The following is an 18322-nucleotide window of genomic DNA, read 5'->3' as shown; positions in this document are numbered from 1 at the left end:
GGTTGGTGTGTGCAGTAGGTGCTGGAGGGAGAAGGCTTGTTTGACTCTTATGTCATTCCAAATACTGGAGGTAACTGAGACTTTGCTTCAAGTGTGTTGTAGCTCTCGTTTGCACAAGTTGTTGCATTAACCCACGAAAGGGCAAGGAGCAGGATTTGTGTATGTGAATGTGTCCCCCTTGCTTTGATACATTGCATCTCGTGTGCAGCACATGAGAACGCTGCGCGGAGAACATGGAACGTGGCGAAGCTCCATGTTCCCTTGTGTTGGCTCATTGCCACGTTACATGCCTGTCGTGGTTATTTTGATCACAGACACATCGTCAGCATCAGAAGATGAGGGCTCGTTACGGCGGCAAGGGCGGATCAGCTCCACTCCGTTCCAGAGCCATTCCAACGTAGAGCCCTGGCTTAACCGGGTCATTCAGGGCTCCTCCACCTCATCCTCTGCATCCTCCACCTCATCTCATCCTGGAGGGAAACCTGCTGCTTCCAATACCACTCCTGCCACCGCTGCTGCCACTGTGCTTGCAGATCTCATGGCACACACCCAGATAGGTCAGTAAACCTGCCTGCGTGGTTGGAATAAAATCAGATTACAAGTCCCAAAGCAGGGCTAAACACAGAGGTCTTCACCAGGAGATACCTGTAAATAGCCTTAAAATGTGCAATTCACAGACCAGGTATGTATGACGTATATGTATTTAATTTAACCCAAACAGTTGTTCATGAGATCTGAACGTGCATTCTTCTTGGTAAAATGCTTGATTTACCAAGAAATCAAGGTTCAGTTTTGCTAGATTCCAAGGCAGAATGTCAAAGGAATGCTGTTTTTGGTGCATGCTTTCCAGTCTGCATGTATTTACCCTAAACAATGTCAGGTTGTGTATTTCAGACGTGATTCAATTGGTAAACACCCAAAAGATTGGAAAAGCACCCAGAATCTTTGGGAAATCACAAAATCAGAGGTACTGATTGCTAGGGAAATTTTTCCTGTTTGTAGAAAACACCCCTTAAAGAAACCGAAATTTTCACATTCCCGTTTCCAAGCTTATTTATAATGAGAAATTTACAATCTTGTTTGACATTGGTGGATGAAAGTAAGATGGAATACGTCAGCACTTCGCTTTGAACCGTTCTGGATTTCACATTATGGATTAATAGGAATCATGTTTAACTCCTTAAAATTACAAAACTTTCCTCGCTTAACTGGATTGATGAAATTCTTAATATAGCTGTAAAAACTTACAAGATACAGAAAATGTAACACAGCATCCTGTTATGTCTGATGCCTCGGGCTGGACAAATACACATCAAATTTCACAACCAGCTTCCTAAGACCCCTCCATTAGGACTGTTTAATTAACAACATTGTATGCAAAATCAATACCTTGTTAAGAGTTTGGAGTCCAGCATTTAAGCAGCTGAATGTTGAGCTGTATTCAGGTTTGAAATTTCATTAGTGGGAAATAAATAAACAATTATCTATCAGGAAGGAAGCTCAGGGATCATTAAGAGCTGGTCTACTAAAAGTGTTCATAAAGGTAAAATTTCCAATGCCTTTGACAAAAAAATAGGTGCCCTGCTGCATAAGAAAAGTCTTCCTCATTTCTAGAGTGCTTGCCATGTTCCATCGGTTTTCATTCCTAGCTTGGTAACATTCATGCATGGCCAATATCAGTTCAGTTGGGACATTTTTCCTGTGTGTTTGTAGTCTTCCTTGCTCACAAAAATATGAAAACTCAGTTCTTACACTGCAGACTTTTCTGCTTCTTGATAAATACTCACTTTCCAAAAGGGGCTTTGATTTGTTCTGGAGCATAGAAGAAGAATTAATTTATTTTTTCAGATAGTGTGCTGACATCAGCAATCTAAAAGGCATCTTACATATTTTAATTACCATGCCCTACTGAAATATTCTGTGTTTTGGTTGTGTACTGAATAGCTATTCACAATTTTGACATGCTGGAGAATTTAAATTTAGCAGCTTGTTCCCTTGCAGTTCATCCTCTCCAGCCTGCATTTTTAATGGTGAGCACAGACTTAAGTCCCCAGGCAGTAAACTGCAGGGTGTAAGTGCAAGGTTACAGTATTTAATGGAGTCAAATAGGAATGTGCATTATTTTTAAGCTGTTTGTCTTTCACTTACAGCAGCAAGGACAACATCTACGTGTTGTTTAGGGGGCTTTTTTTTTCCTTTTAGTTTAATTTTTGTTTAAAATTAATAAGGCTGGTAGTATGTCTTGGTTTTTTCCAAGGTCACCATCCCACCTGTGGAGTATTTCCCACCTTAGCTGTTAGAGTAACTGGAAATACGGATTATCATGGCTTTTAATTCTCTGTCATATCTCATATGTTCTTTCTTGCATTTATCTCTGTTTTCTCATCACTAACAGAAAGGTCCTTCAGTCTGAATCCGATTAACTTTTTTCCTTTAGTCACAAGTCTGCAAACCCTTTTTCTTTTTTTTTTGTGACTTCTCACCACTTCTCTTTTCCTGTGTGCCACACTGTCTCTGGATTATGCAGACTAATTGCATGGGGTCTCATGGGCATTCATTAATAAAACGCCCAAATAATTAATTAGGTTAATGTGATTTTTATCTGAGCATAAATCCACACATAAATCCATACAGAAGGCATTCTCTGTCCATAGACAGATGTTGCTAGTCACTGCAGGGTTTGTCAGGTGAGAAGTGGGGACTTGTGGACTGATACTGCAGCATGGGAACCAGGAACACTTGGCTCTGTGGCCTTGTCCCTGGTTAAGTTGTGTGCTAGAGGAAGTCTGTGGTTTGGGAATTTGGAAAAGCTAAGGGAAAAAAACCCAAACAAACCAAAAAGCAACTCCAGAAGTGTGTAGAACAAAGAGCACTTCAGCTGTATGTATGGGCTCTCTCTAGGTCCTGTACTGTGGTTATCCAGGTCAGCTTTACACACCTTGTGGTTACTGGTTGCAGGGCATTTCTCTGAGGGATGAAGTGACACTTTGTCCTTTGTGTTCCTTACCCTCATGAGAGGAATTTGGGGTTCTTGCTTAGTGATCTCTGCAATGCAAATATTGGCATTGCAGTGAGGTCCATTGGAAAGGATGGGAATGGAGTTAAATTTTTCTCCTGGCAATCCCTCTAGAGCCTCTTAGAGCTGGACTGGTGGTGTGTGCATCAGCTCTGGAAATCTGGGACCAGTGCTGTGACCACTCTCTATTCTAGTGCTAATCACTGCCTCAGAGTGGGAGATAATGTATGTATTCCACAGCACTGCCTGGATCTCCCTGTGCCTGGAGTTTTGGCAGGATTTGTGACATGCTGTGGTGCTCCAAGGGCTATGCTTGCAGAGGCAGCTCCTCCAGCCTTGGGGACAGCAGGGTATTCTCCAGCTCTTCCCTACTGCATTCCTGTTTTTACTCATCAGGATTCTGAATATTTCAGGCCTCCGATTCGTGCTGTCTGTCATTCAAACACGTCTCACCAGTACTGCCATTTCCTAACCTGTTCCATTCAAAGCCATTCCATAATCTAGGTTACAGTTTTGGAGTGATGAAAACAGCTTTTTTCATGGGCAGTTAGTGATAGGACAAGGGGGAATGGTTTTACAATAAAAAAGAAGAGAGATTTAGATTAAATATTAGGAAGGAATTCTTCCCTGTGAGGATGGTGAGGCCCTGGCACAGGTTGCCCAGGGAAGCTGTGGATGCCCCATCCCAGGAAGTGTTCAGGGTCAGGTTGGATGGAGCTTGGAGCAACCTGGGCTAGTGGAAGGTGTCCCTGCCCATGGCAGAGCTTGGAATGAGATGAGCTTTAAGGTCTCTTCCAACCCAAAGCAGCCTGTGATTCTGTGACATTCCCTAAGCATTTCTCTACCCCAGGAAACAGGGCACAGCTCCAAGCAGAGCAGGCTTTTGCCTCCAGGTTGTTACAAGGTGGTTCTCAAGCCCCTGTGAGCATGTGAGGATTTGGGAAATGCCCTGCTGTAGGAAGCAACTTCGACTATATTATTTCTTAAGCCTGCCTGATGAGCTCCTTTATCTGTCTTGCATTTCTCCAGAGAACCACTCTGCACCCCCAGACGTGACCACTGGCCTGGTGGAACACCTGTACCACGAGCGCCCACAGGTAGCGTCGGTGCGAGGAGTGCCCAGAGGCTACAACAGCAGCATTTTGGAAACTGCAGATGGTGATTGCATTATAAACCTCCTACCTTTCCATCTATGTCTCTTTATATATATGTGTATATATATATATGTTTGCATATTTGTCTTATTGCCTCAGAGCTTTAAATTTTGATAAATATCAAAACACCTACTTATTTACATTTTATTTAAAATAAATCTATCGCATATGAAAATGAAGATCAGCGTTCAGCAAGGTTTTGTGTTGTGACTGTTTTTACATAAATTTTAAAATATTGAAAGATTCACTTATATTTTTCCCAAGTCTTCTGACCCTGTCAGAATGGAATGAAAGTTAAGATGTAGTAAATACCCAGACTCCTGGAGTAAAGAGCATTCCTCACATTTCTGTTGGAATCTCGTGAAGGGGTCAGTGGTTTGAAAAGCTAAAATGAAGTGTGAGGTGTCTGCATCAATCAATTAGCAAAGGAACAGCACTGTTTGAAAACAAATAAAGCTGTTTTCTTCCAAACAAGGTACTCATCCTGAATGACTTTTCCACCTGAAAGCTGTATGTTTGTTAATATATGGCAAATAATAAATCTTTTCCATTTGGCAGGTGTCCCAGTGAATAGCAGAGTGTCCTCTAAAATTCAGCAGCTGCTAAATACCTTGAAAAGACCAAAGCGCCCACCTTTGAAAGAATTTTTTGTGGATGATTTTGAAGAACTGCTTGAAGGTTAATTTTCTTTCAGATACACTTTTTACTCTTTGTGCAAGACTGAACTGATACTTCTTAGCAAGTGTTGGTTTCTTGTTCTCTTCCCAATGGAAAAGAAATCATGGTAGAATTGTTACAGTGAAGAGAGAAAGGTCACATTATCACAAATGAAAGATAATCTTCAGCTCAGCCTTCCTACTCAGTTGTGACATTCCTGAGCCACTGCCACTAGATTCCCTCTACTACTGGTTTGATGTTTTCAGATATGAGATTATTGTGATTCTAGTCTTCTACTGAAGTTTCTTCAGACAGGGTTGGGTGGACTTCCATTGAGGTGCATGTAATTGTGCAGAGCATCACTTGGAACCATTGATTTTACTTACTGCCTAGATTGAGGGTTAGCTAACTCCAACTAGGACTTTGGTTTGCTAACTAAGATCAAGATACTTTACTTTCTGGAGCAGCTTGGAGCAGGATTTTAACAAAAGACCTTTATTTACAAATATATATTGTTACAGAAGCATAGTGTCATTTTGCATCACCTGTTGAGAATTCAGTGCAACAAAAATCAATCCCCAGACGTTGCTGGAGCCATTATCTCTGATAACCCACCTTGACTTGGTGGAGGCTTTCATTGAAATAGATTGGAGACCAAGCAGCAGAAAATAGCAGCTTTCCAAAGCAGAGAGAAGTGAACTAGACATTCGAATTCTGGTCCTTTTATAATGTGGAATCAGAACTCTGAAGTGATGGTCATTATTTTTTTGGGAAGCCAGCAGATGATTAGCATAGCATTGTCATAAAGCAGAGCAGTAATGATAACTGTGAGGAAGAGGAAGAATGGTTCATGGAACAGTCTGTGAAGTGTAACTTGCACGCTCTGTAAGGATTGACATTTGCCATTTACTGTGCTCTGTTTTAGTGCAACAGCCTGACCCAAATCAACCAAAGCCTGAAGGAAATCAAATGAATGTACTTAAAGGGGAACCCTTAGGGGTTGTGACCAACTGGCCACCCTCCCTTCTGGCTGCCCTGCAGCGCTGGGGAACCACCCAACCCAAAGCCCCGTGTCTGACGGCGTTGGACACCACTGGGAAAGCCATTTATACCCTTACCTATGGTACGTGTTGGCACTGACTGTGAGGAGGAGTTCGGGGTTCCTGGTGGAATAACAGTTTGCTTTACCTCAGAGGGACTGCCCATGCTCATGACAGAGGAGGTTGGAGGTTGCTAGTGGAATGCAAATTATTAATTCACTCTATGCGAAAAATGCTTTAAAAAAAGTCAAGACAGGGAAAAAGTTTATGGTATTGATTCTTTCCAAGTGGCTATTTTTAAAAAATCTCAAAAGAATTGGGGGGGGGGTGTTGGTAAAAGAACACTAAAACGAGAACACTGGTGTAAACTGGGAGGAAGAAACAGATGACTAATAATGCACTCTTCAGAATCCTAGAAGAGACATTCTGTTTTAGCATCTTCTTGCACATCCTTATAGAGAAGACTCGTACTTCAGGAGCATATTCAGAATGTTATGGAGGGAAGTGGAACTTGCCTGTATCAATAAACTTAGAAGTATTATAGTAACTTGCATTTTTTTGGGAAGATTTTTTTTTGTCCTGAAGGACAGCTCGCTCCCTGCATCATTTAATTGTATAGTATGTTAGAATGTTAAACTTTGTTGTTTGCATTCTCACAGATGAAGGATGCAGGAAATACAGCTCAGCAGCTGCATTAGTTTAGTTGCTGTACAGTGGAGCTTTGAGAGTTGTTTAGAATATCATGTTTAGTTTTACACTAAAAAAAAAAAGGAAAAGGTAAACTGAAAAGCAGCCAACCTCTAAATTGTGCTTATCTCTCTGCCAACTGTTCTGATACAGCCATCATGGTTAGAGCATATGTAAGGCACTGAGACTTGCCAATTGAATGTTAAAATTTTAGTTTCTATTTCTTAATTTCTTTTTCTTTAGGCAAGCTGTGGAGTCGAAGCTTGAAGTTAGCCTATACACTGCTAAACAAGCTAACCACTAAGAATGAACCCCTGCTGAAGCCTGGAGACCGGGTAGGCTGCTTTTGGAAGTGGTCCCTATGGATGAAATAGTGAGGAACAGCTTTAGCTGAAGAAAGCCTTGTAATAATATATTGCAATAATATATTGTGAAATAATCATTACTGTGACTTGTAATAACACATTGTCCCCATATTTAGTATTTCTGTTCTTAATTATAGATGAACCTGTATACTACTGTGAAGATTTTGTTCTACAAATTTAAAAGCAGTCCCCCCTCTCTGATGAAAAAACACACATGATCTTATTTTAATGTGTTTTTTGTAGGTAGCTCTCGTATTTCCTAATAGTGATCCAGTTATGTTTATGGTGGCATTTTATGGATGTCTCCTGGCAGAACTTATTCCTGTCCCAATAGAAGTTCCTCTCACAAGAAAGGTAGGCAAATACATTCAGCATTTTTATGGTTTTGTAAATAAATGAAGTCTTTGTGTGGGGAGGGTGTCTAAATCCTACAGACCTTTGGGACCCCTCAGAGCCTGCATGTTTGAAAGCATCAACTGAACTGCTCAGTGTACAGTCTATGCTTGGAATTATATTTAATATTTACTTTAGGGTAAGGGGGAAATAGTAATAATATACTACTATTAATAATAGTATTAAGTATTTTGGGATACATAATCATAGAAATTATTTTGTTTAATTATTTTTGAAAATACATGCGGAATATTTCTCAAAATGTGTCCCTGAAATGCTGTTTTTTCAGCTCTCATGCTGAGTAATGAGGCAGGCAGAGACACCATAGTTACTGGAAATACAGGTATAATCCCACACACGTTGAGATTATTAGGGAAGAGGTAAAGCTACAGGCTCTGCTCCTCAGTGTGTCAGGACTCAGGAACAGCATCAAACCAGGTTCCTGTTTTACGAGAACTTGTAAACATCCCTGTTGGGTTGAAGAGGGATGAATAACCATTGCTTGTGACACTGCTTTCCTTGCCAGATTTGCTGCCAAATCTCGACTGGCACTAAGCAAAACTAAGCCTTCTCAGTCATTTGTCCTCCATTAAAGGTCTCGTGGGATAGACATTTGTTTTTTCCTGTGATAAAAACTGGCTTAATGTTTTCTAAACATGTAGAAGTCACAGTAAACTGTACAAAAGCTTCGTCATTTGTAATTTTGCTGTAACTTGGTTTCTCTGCAGGATGCTGGCAGTCAGCAGATCGGGTTTCTTTTGGGTAGCTGTGGAGTAACACTGGCTTTAACCACTGATGCCTGTCAGAAAGGCCTCCCTAAAGCTCAGACTGGCGAAGTGGTGACATTCAAAGGTGTGGTTTTGTTTTTTATGGGATAAAAAGTGACTATATTCATTGTTGCTGTCAAACAGCAGCTCTGGGGTTTGCATGCATGGTTCTAGCTTACACATAAAGAACGGCCTTCATTCGCTCCTCTTGGGCAGGGCTTGTTCCAGCCGTTGCTTCATTCCCGTCGTTATCCCTGAATACTGGGGGGAAAAGCCCCCAGGCACTGTGATGACAGTAACTTTTCTTTTTCTTTGCAGGCTGGCCTCGTCTCGTTTGGTTTGTGATTGATGGGAAGCATCTGGCAAAACCAACCAAGGACTGGCATCCCCAAGTCCGGGATGCCAGCGCTGAGATTGCTTATATTGAGGTGATTTAGTGTAAATGCCTAACTTTTATGGGTACTCTGGTAGTTTATGTGACGTTGGTTTCCTTTAATCTCTTGATACAGTTAAAGAGATGACTATAATATTTTTAACTGTGAAACAAGAATGTTTCCCTCAAGGCTGCCAGGCAAACTGTCATTTGAGTGGCTGTGTGGAATCAAGTTGAAGCCTGGGGTTAATCAGCATTTTCAGATCCCTGGGACAATTTGTTTATTTGGAGTAGAGAAGCAGATTTCCTACGATACTAGTGTATTCTCTGAACATAAATGTGTTTTTGTGATGGCTTTTTGACTTTTTAAAAAAGCTTGCTTTGTTTTTATAATAAAATGTGCTTTCAATTCACTACTGTAAATTTCCTTGATTTTGTTGTTAATCTAATGCTTGTGTACCCTTTCTCTTCTCAGTACAAAACAAGTAAAGAGGGCAGCACAGTGGGCATTACTATATCTCATGCTTCCATGCTGGCACACTGTCACGCCCTGACTCAGGCATGTGGTTATTCAGAAGGTAAGTTAGATAGGTGTAACTTTAAAATTACACTAACAGCTTTGAATCTGCAGAAAATTCATGTTGCAACATCATGTTCACTGTCTTCAAAGAACTGCAGATACACTGCAGTGGCTTTAACTGCAGAAGGAAAGACAAGTTTCCTCATTCATACTGGGAGTGATGTGTGAAAGAGAGTAAGCCACTTGTGAGATAATCAAGAGATCTTCCTTTTAGTTGATCATGTCCCACAAAAGAGCACCTCCATAGGGATGTGAATATAGTGAGAGATCTGCTTGTTTTCAGTCATTTTCCCAATGAACCATCTGCATGGAGTTAACCTGTGCTGCCATTAACCAAAAACTTTCCTGCATGCATCCATCCTACATCAGTGATAAGCAAGTTTCACCTAATCAGTCCAAGATATCCCTCGAAAATCAGGTCGAATCTTTGATTTAAAATCTTTGATTCTTATTTTTTTTTAAATTTTTTTCAGAGAAAATATTAAAGAAAATTTAGTACAGCCATGGTAATATTTCTCACTGGATTTAATTCTTTCAAATTATGATGAACTTTTTCAGTTCAGCTGAAGAAGTGTGCTTCAAAACTAAATTTTTGGTCTGCGTAGTTCATTGGCAGATGTTACACACACAGGGGTGTTATAATTAATCAAGGTCTTAAATACCTTGTAATAATCAAGTCTGTAATCATAATTCAAAGATGATTGCTGTAAGTAAAACAAGCCACTTGGAGCTTAAGCACCCTGCTTGTTACAGACAAACAGGCACAGCAACAGAGCTTTGGTTTCTTAGCAGCTGGAATTTTCGGAGTTGCTTTAGAAAATATTTTGAATTCTTAAGTATTCTTATAGATACACTTTTTAAATCTGATTTTTTTTTCCTTTGCTTTCAGCTGAAACACTAACAAATGTCTTGGATTTCAAAAGAGAGGCTGGCCTTTGGCATGGAGTGTTAACAGTGAGTATTGGAAGGAATGAAAAAAACTGCAGCAAGGGTAGTGCACTGGTGTCAGAATGAGACCACAAGCTCATCAACTCTCAAACAATTTCTGTTTCAATATTTATGTTTTTCAGAATAAAGTGTTACTTTTTCAGTAGGTTGTGTAATTTATGTTTTCATGGAATATACACATAGTTTTCACTAACATTTAACTGTAAGAGTTATGCTGTAGCTATGATAATGGGGGGTTTTTTTAAGCACTGGTACATGCTGTCTATTTTTTGAGCCACTTGAAAGCTTTTAATCTTCTCACAGAGCGTTATGAACAGGATGCATGTCATCAGTATTCCCTATGCATTAATGAAGGTTAATCCACTTTCCTGGATACAGAAAGTCTGCTCGTACAAAGGTAACTTAAAAGTATTTGTACTTCACCCACCTTTTTGGATTATTCAATACCAAGTGAAATTGTTTGTATAAAATGCCTGTGTATGTCACTGAGTACTCCATTTCAGTATTCTGTGTGCTGATAGTTTCACTGATGATGGCTTCTTCTGAGAGACCTTTAAAGAAATTGTCTTTCTCAGTATTTGAATTTATAACAAACATTTAAATTCTGTAATCAAGTCCATTTGGAGACACTGAGTATACACATCACAGTAGTTGAATATTTGGCATTTGTATTTGTTTCCTACATGTGTATTTTTTCAAAAATTCTTGTAAATATACAAGAATACTTGCATAATTTTATAATTGACCTTCATTCTGTTCTGTACACGCAGCATAATTATATTTTTGATTTCCAGCCCGTGTAGCAGTAGTAAAATCCCGGGATATGCACTGGTCACTTTTGGCTCAGAGGGATCAGAGAGATGTCAGCCTGAGCTCGTTACGGATGCTGATAGTGGCAGATGGAGCCAATCCATGTGAGTATGGATGTGTTTCCTAAATGTCAGTCTTGCCAAGATCCTGTGTCAGAGCTGATGCTTGGGAAGTTAAACAATTTGTTCTGTAGTAAAATACTATTTGTGTGCCAGTGATGCCACTGCTGTTTGCACTTCTTGGCTATATTTAGGTGGGTAAATTAATTTTTTAAACTTCATGTTTTCATTAGTGTTAAACTCTTACATGAATTGACATGAACTGATACCTAGAAGATCTGTAGATACAGATATAATCTATTTTGGGCCAAGTGCTAAAGGCCAGGTAGAGTTGTGAAGTGAAGGCATGTCAGAAGCATTTGATGTTTGATTTTAGATGCTGTGACCTCTGCAAGAAACAATCAAATAGGAGCTATATAAGAAGCTGACATACAGTTACCCTTAGTGACAAAGTATTCTGATCCCTGAAGGACTTTCCATAATGATAAGTGTTAGTGAGTGCTACCAGAGAAGCAATATGCAGTTGGGAATTTGATTCAGTGAATTGGTTGTTAGTCACTGGGAGTTCTTTTTCCAAATCTACCATCTAATAATAGGCTGGAATGTCTTTCAGACAATTTGAAAGTATATTGGTTTTGTGCACGAAAATGACAGTATTTGCATATCTGAGCTGAGTGTGAGCATAGACTTTGAATTCCTGCAGCTCAAGCTTTCCAACAGCAAAATGTTTCCAATCATGTAATTCTTCTTTTTAGGGTCCATATCTTCCTGTGATGCATTCCTGAATGTATTTCAATCCAGAGGTTTGAGACCAGAAGTAATCTGTCCTTGTGCTAGTTCTTCAGAGGCACTAACCGTTGCTATTCGCAGGTAATTCCCTTTTCTCAGAAGTGAACTGAAGCTTTTCTTGGCTGTTGAGCTGTGCCATGTAATCACAGAATAGCTTGGGTAGGAAGTTGCTCCAAGCCCTGTCCAGCCTGGTCTTGAGCACTTCCAGGGATGGGGAATCTCATGTTTAAGGTGGTAGTCAGAAAAGACCATGACCCGCATAAAGATGCCCAAAGACCTCAGCAGAGGAAATATGAAACTCACAGGTATCTCCTTCACTGAAAGGCTTTTTGTTTTCTTTAAAAAGTTTAATATTTTCTTAGAGTAGTCAGACATAAGGTGTTTTTGTCATGGTTTGGGAAAGCAAGGTCTCACCCTCTCAACTGATATTGCTGGAGGACATTTTAAAATGCCCCCAAAACAAACCTTACTTATTTGGGAGGAAGAAGATGCTGAATCGTCAATTAATTGCTTATATACAATGTCTTGTAAACAGGGGGCTAAAGAAAAAAAAATATTTGTAGCTGATCTGAAAAATACCATTGGATTTCTGGAGATAGCAAGAGATGCTCTGAAAAAAGGAAATACTTTGATTATTAATAGGTGTATGGATGGAATATGCTGGAATTTTTTGATAGTGGTTCTGATCAAAATGCACCTTTTTAGAAAATCAGTTTCGAGAAAACTTGAAACAAAGAAGTTGGAGGTTTTAGAGAGTTTTGTTCTAGCTCTTTTATCATCTAGTTACAATATATTTCCAGTCTTGAACTCTTGTTTGTTTCAAGTGAGAAACCATTATTTCTCTTTACCTTACCAAACCTGAGAAACTGGTACAACATTTTTCGTGACCATATCACCGTTGGTCTGTTGATCCGTATCTGACTGGACTTTCTGTTTTCCAGACCTCCTGAACTGGGTGGCCCCCCTCCAGGAAAAGCAGTGTTATCCATGAATTGTCTGAGTTTCGGTGTGATCAGAGTGGATACAGAGGAGAAACTGTCGGTCTTAACTGTGCAGGATGTTGGTCAGATTATGCCTGGAGGTAGGAAAGCATTTCATGTAGGTTTAAGCATGTTCCACATAAGTTATCTTTACTATTACACTTGTGCTAATGGAATAAATAAAAATGTTAAATACCTTCAAGGTAGTATGACTTATGTTTTGACACGTTACCTGAACACATGACAATTAAGTGCTGTCTGAACTGGATTATTCAACTTTGTCAGTAGAGATTAATCCACAATAAATCTGAATGACCCTAGGTGTTGGTATGGGAACATGCTTTTGGCTGATCTGCAGAGTTGTTTTGCTACTCACTTGTTAGCATTGGTGCTGACTGACCTACACCCATGAGATAACATGCAGAAGAATATAACAAAACATAAAACATAGTAAGAAATGACAGCTTTCATCCTGGCCTGATAGTCTGTGGAATGGAATGGAGGGGAACAGAATATTTCATTTGAAAGGGACCTCATCTCAGACCCCGTGGAAGTGATGGAACAACCAGTTCTGGAAACCATTTTCTCATGCACGTGGAGGACAAGAAGGTGATCAGTGAAGGTGATCAGCATGGATTCACCAAGGAGAAGTCATGCTTGACCAACCTGGTCGCCTTCTACGATGAAGTGACTGGTTTGGTAGGTGAGGGAAGAGCAGTGGATATTGTCTACCTTAGAAGAAGTTATAGAGGAGACCGAGTCAGGCTCTTTTCAGTGTCATGTGACAGAACAAGAGCCATGGGACACAAACTGAACACACGAGCTTCCCTCTGAACAGAAGGAAGAACCTTTTCCACTGTGAGGGTGACTTGGTACCAAAATGGGTTTCCCCATTTGTAGAGTCCCCATCCTTGGAGGTACTGAAAAGCCATCTGAACGTGGTCCCGGGCAGCTGGCTCTAGGTAGCCCTGCTTGAGCTGAGGGATTGGACCAGATGATCTCTAGAGATCCATTCTAAAACCTACCATCCTGAGAGTGCTAGACTGGGTTTTCCAGCAAACTGCTCAGTCCTGGATTAACCTGTTTCCTAGTGACATCTGTTTGCAACACAGTGCTTCCTGAATTAGGTAGAGCTGGGTTTTGTTCCTCAGCCCATTAAGTGGATTGAAGCAAAGAGACTTTGTCTCTTCCCTGCTGTTATCATTTGAGACTCTGCTGCTAAGTCATGCATCATTTGGAGAGGAGAGCACTCTGAAGAAGATTAATAAAAGTGCCAAACCAGACCAAAGGCTGTGGCCAGTGGGATGGAAGACTGGACACTTAGTGCTGTCTGCTCCAACTTTTAGGTTGACAGTGTAACATTCCGTGGTGCTGTCTGCCTCAAGATACCTCTGTCTTTTGTCCTGACCTGCTCTGGTGTACTTGGAGAGGATAAAATATGGATTTTTTTGAATTCTCCTCACCCCTCAGATTTACTATGTAGTTACCAAAGAACCTCATTGGTTCTGGTCATGCCCTTGGCACCTTTGGCTTTGCTATTCTTGGTCTCCTTATGAACCTCATGCCTTGCTGAGCTGTGGTTCCAAAGCCCTCCTCTCTGTAGAGCATATACTCAGGGTAAAGACGGAGAGCCCAACTTGTGTCATTTCAGCAACAACCTCTTCTCTGTACACCAGGGCCCCTGATACAAGTAAGAGGAGGCAGACAGCTTCCCACTGCTGATGAAAATTTCAGCCATCATGTAGCAAGTGGCACTGATCTTGTTCAATTTTCCTCATTATTCCCAGAAGCACTTTGCAACCTCTAAGGATGGTAGTTCAGTTATTTTTACTGAACTTAAATTCACATTTAGAGCTTCCTCCTGCTACCAATAAAAGACTGAGCAGACGCTCTGCCTTTTGTACCAAAACGAAGGGAAGGAAGCCCCTTTGAAGTCAGGTTGGCAAGGCAGGCCAATGGGAATACAGCCATTGAAGATATAATGACTGAGTATTTTTGGGTGGCCTCAGTGTAAAACCGTAAGTGCAGGGAAAAAAAGGTATGGTGACCCAATCAGACTGACTGGCTTCTGAATTGGTTCACCTGAACATTCAAATTCAGGGTGTCAAACTTGTCTGCAAAGGCCCAGAAGACGTTCAGCTGTGACTGTCCCTGGAGGTTGCATCCGATGACTGCACACACGGAGGAATATGTTGTCAGCAGAGAAGTTGTGTGGCTTCTCTCAGGTTTTTGTTTTGTGTTAAGACCATTTGAAGCTGTTTTGAAAGTCCATAATGACATTCCAAGAAAGGCAGTAACTCCACCTTCACGGTTGGACTTGATGATCTTAAAGGTCTTTCCTAGTGTAATCAGTTCCCTGATTCTGTGGCTGGCATGTGTGTCTCAACAGAATGGTGATTTTTCTGCTTCAGCTACTATACATGTGGCATGGACTGCTATTGCTGTCTGGTTTGAGTGTCCACACTACTGCTGTCCCCTTGAAACCCCACTGAAATTCAGCTGTGCTCCCCATCTTCTACTTAGATTATGGGTTACTCCAGGGACATGGAGGGAATGAGTTTGCCTGCCCTTCAGGTAGCCATGAATCCTTTGGTGTACTGACTGAGTTTAAATTCATTGTTGGTCCAGTTTTTATTCAAAATGCAAGATTGATTGAAATCTTTCTTTGAATTAGTTTATCCCATGGAGATACTCCTGGCTTTGTTTTAGGCTTGCTGTCTGGGCAAGTGTGCTTGACTACACTAAGGCACAAAGCAGCCTACAGCTGTGGTGCACCTTAAGCTACTCTTCATATTCAACTGTTAGAGTTGTAAGTCATCTTGGTTAGTATTCCATAGAGCATCTGCTCAGTGGCAGGTTAAAGTCTGCCTTAGGATGTTGGAAGAGCTCCCTGTGTGCTTGTGGGTAAGTAATTTCACCTCAGGATGAGTCGTTAATGAAACACAAACCCCTGTCCTTGTGAAATGCCTAATTGAGCAGTGAGAGGGGATCTGTGACAAAACCCTTCTCCTTTGTCTAATCCCTTGAGGCATTGTCTGGCAAATCTAAGGGACCCTTCTGGATTAGGATGCCATAAACAGCCAGTGACAACACTACCATAACTTTCTACATGAGTAATAAGCATTGAGTGACTTGTCTGACTGTGAGGGGAGAACACTTAAATGTGTATCATTAAGTGCCTCAAGGTGATAGGACTTGTAATTGATGGCTGTTGCCCTTATAAAATACAGTAGCAAGTGGCAAAACTACTTGTAGGTTAAGCAGAATTTGGGCAACTTAATGAATTAACTTCTTTAAAACTCTGGTTAGTGTTGGGCTGTCAGAATCTGGGGCAGGTGTGCTTCAATTTGTCCACATGATAAAAATTCCAGCAAAAGTTTCTCTGTACATTTCTTAAGTCAGAACATACATAATAGAGTTCAGTCTAGAGGATAATGGATATCTCTGTTCCCTGTGACTGTCTCCTAAAATAATCTTCCAGAGTAGAAAGTCAGAAGGCTAGCAGGTGTGTGCCAGATGAAAAGGAATTAATGACCTAAGGAAATGAATTACTTATTTTCAAATGAGTCTGCATGTACATTCTAACAGTGGATATACTTGTGCCTGGTAAGATTTATGCACATCACGGAGGATGTGCCCTGTCCATTCTGGCTTGGTGTTTGGCATACAGGAGAGAACATACCACCACCTGCTCGTTGCCCCTCTGTGACTGACGAGTCGTGCTCTTAATCTCCTCTTGGTTTTGTGGGTTTTTTTCTTTAGATTGCTGTGCTTTCACCAAAGGCCTAATTTGAGTCAGATACCATCCCTGAAGACTTTGTTCCATCTTCTGATCCGCACTGAACCTGGAAGTGCTTACATGCCCTAGTCTTTCACGTACTTTGTGACGCAGGAGCTCACATTCCTGGATTTCATATGGAAATGGACAAGCCAAATGGTTTTGATCTCATTTCCTGTGAAGATCCCAAGCATGCTTTATTTGGGAACCACCTGGTTAAAAGATCGTGGATAAAGTGTCCACTTTCACCCTCATTTTCTTTTTCTGTTTGTTTTGAGACACTGAGCCCACCTGCTCGGGGCATCTTATTCAACAGACCCATCACCACCAGGGTCATGTCTTGTGTCACTGCTGTTTAACCCATAGGCCACTCTTGATGACACATGCCCTTCACATTCATTATCTTCCATGAATGTCCATCACAAGAGCCTCAAGGGAAGTTCAGGCATCCATGGAGAAATCTTCCCATCAAAGATAGCATGAGAATTCTTAAGAGAAAACCTAGAATGCATTCCACTGCAATCTTCTCCTGGAGGGATGACATTTTGCCTCACCTGTTGACCACCTTTGGCTATTTTGCGTGGTTTCTGTCTGGGACTGACATTGCTAAGTTTGGCTTAGGGCAATCTTCAGTTCATTTTTTCAAATTGAACTAGTAAAGATGGTAGGGAGAGTGCCAAACCTCTTCTATTCTGCCTGGTTTGTGCCTACAGTTTTCATATAAACTTGCCCTGTTATCTGTCATCTTGGAAGTGTGTTGTACCTTATGCTTGAACCTGGATGTGGTTGCTCAGGGTATTCAGTTAAGTTTGTCTCCCTGCTACTTCCCAACTAATCATTTCCGTTCTTTTACAGGGATCCTTCTCATGTTCTTAATTTGACAGGAGAGTAGCACTCTCAAATCCAAAAGTTCTATATCCCTATAGCCCCTGCTTCCTAGAAATAGTGCTGCTATAGCAGCTACTTTCTTATACTCAAGCAGAAAACTTTGGGTTGCTGCCAGATCTTGGGTTTCTGCAAGAGGAACTTTTGCATATGCAGTGTCACATTCTGGACTGTGACTGTATTCAGTACCTTTTCTAGAAGGCCAGGGAGGATGGTTCCAGTTTCCTAAATGTTGGGATGCTCACACTGTCTCCAGCCCATGGATGTCCTGGATGTCATTGTTTCCTCTTTTTGTCTCAGAAGACGTTTGCACAGGTTCTGGTAGTTACCACAATGCATCTTCACTGCAGAGGAATCTGGTTCCTTCATCTCAGTGCCTGATCTATGGAAGGAGTTGTTGCAGAACAATTTGGTGAAAGCTTTCAGTCTTTTTTCTGAAATTTCTCTTTTCCACTCAGTCCTTAGAATTTATCATAGTAATCAATTCCACTTGGCTTCAGTCCATCACACAATGGCACAACAGCCTACCGCTGCAGAACAACTTCTCTTGAGACCTGTGCCAGTGTGTACACTTGGGATGAGATGTTTTCTTCCGATTTAAATGTTGTACTTTGAATGCTTGTGTGACCACCTTTAAAGCCTAGATTTATGTTCATCCTTAGCTAGGAAGTTGGCTGGCTTTATGCCTGTTTCCCTTTCCAGAGGAGCAGGGAAAGATTCAGGTCCTTGCATTTGGCATTCCCGTGTGCTGTTTTTCTCAAAGACTAGGGTTCTCTGGAAACTCTGCAAATACCTTCCACAATGATTCTAGAGGCATTTTATTCTGGTCTTTTAGTATTTTTCTTAAGGCTTCATGCTTCTAGATGAGAGTTTTGACTAGAGACTGCAGTGCCAGGGTAGCTGTTGTATATGGATCCACTGTGAGACACTGGAAGTGGAACAAGGGAGCACTTTCTGACCCTCATCAGCACCTTTGTTCACAGCCTTCTGCCGTGCAGGCCCCTGGCATTCTTCTTGCATTCCTGCTGTGCTAGTCTTGAA

The 18322-nt window shown here is 41.0% G+C and overlaps 1 protein-coding gene across 1 annotated transcript in view; it reads left to right on the top strand.

Moving 5' to 3' along the window:
- Window positions 1-18322, top strand: part of DIP2A (disco interacting protein 2 homolog A) — a 63297-nt gene that overhangs the window by 24319 nt on the left and 20656 nt on the right. The window contains exons 5-18 of the mRNA XM_029959586.1: window positions 315-557; window positions 4046-4174; window positions 4729-4848; window positions 5753-5950; window positions 6798-6889; window positions 7163-7273; window positions 8041-8164; window positions 8398-8507; window positions 8928-9030; window positions 9922-9986; window positions 10284-10377; window positions 10775-10894; window positions 11605-11719; window positions 12580-12719. Coding sequence (XP_029815446.1) covers window positions 315-557; window positions 4046-4174; window positions 4729-4848; window positions 5753-5950; window positions 6798-6889; window positions 7163-7273; window positions 8041-8164; window positions 8398-8507; window positions 8928-9030; window positions 9922-9986; window positions 10284-10377; window positions 10775-10894; window positions 11605-11719; window positions 12580-12719 — 1764 coding nt within the window. The remainder of the gene's footprint in view (window positions 1-314; window positions 558-4045; window positions 4175-4728; window positions 4849-5752; window positions 5951-6797; window positions 6890-7162; window positions 7274-8040; window positions 8165-8397; window positions 8508-8927; window positions 9031-9921; window positions 9987-10283; window positions 10378-10774; window positions 10895-11604; window positions 11720-12579; window positions 12720-18322) is intronic.

Source organism: Manacus vitellinus, unplaced genomic scaffold (assembly GCF_001715985.3).
Source record: "Manacus vitellinus isolate BGI_N305 unplaced genomic scaffold, ASM171598v3 scaffold_20_pilon, whole genome shotgun sequence".
Taxonomy (NCBI): domain Eukaryota; kingdom Metazoa; phylum Chordata; class Aves; order Passeriformes; family Pipridae; genus Manacus; species Manacus vitellinus.
The sequence above is the reverse complement of the archived record's forward strand: the minus strand, read 5'-3'. Positions and strand labels throughout refer to the sequence as shown.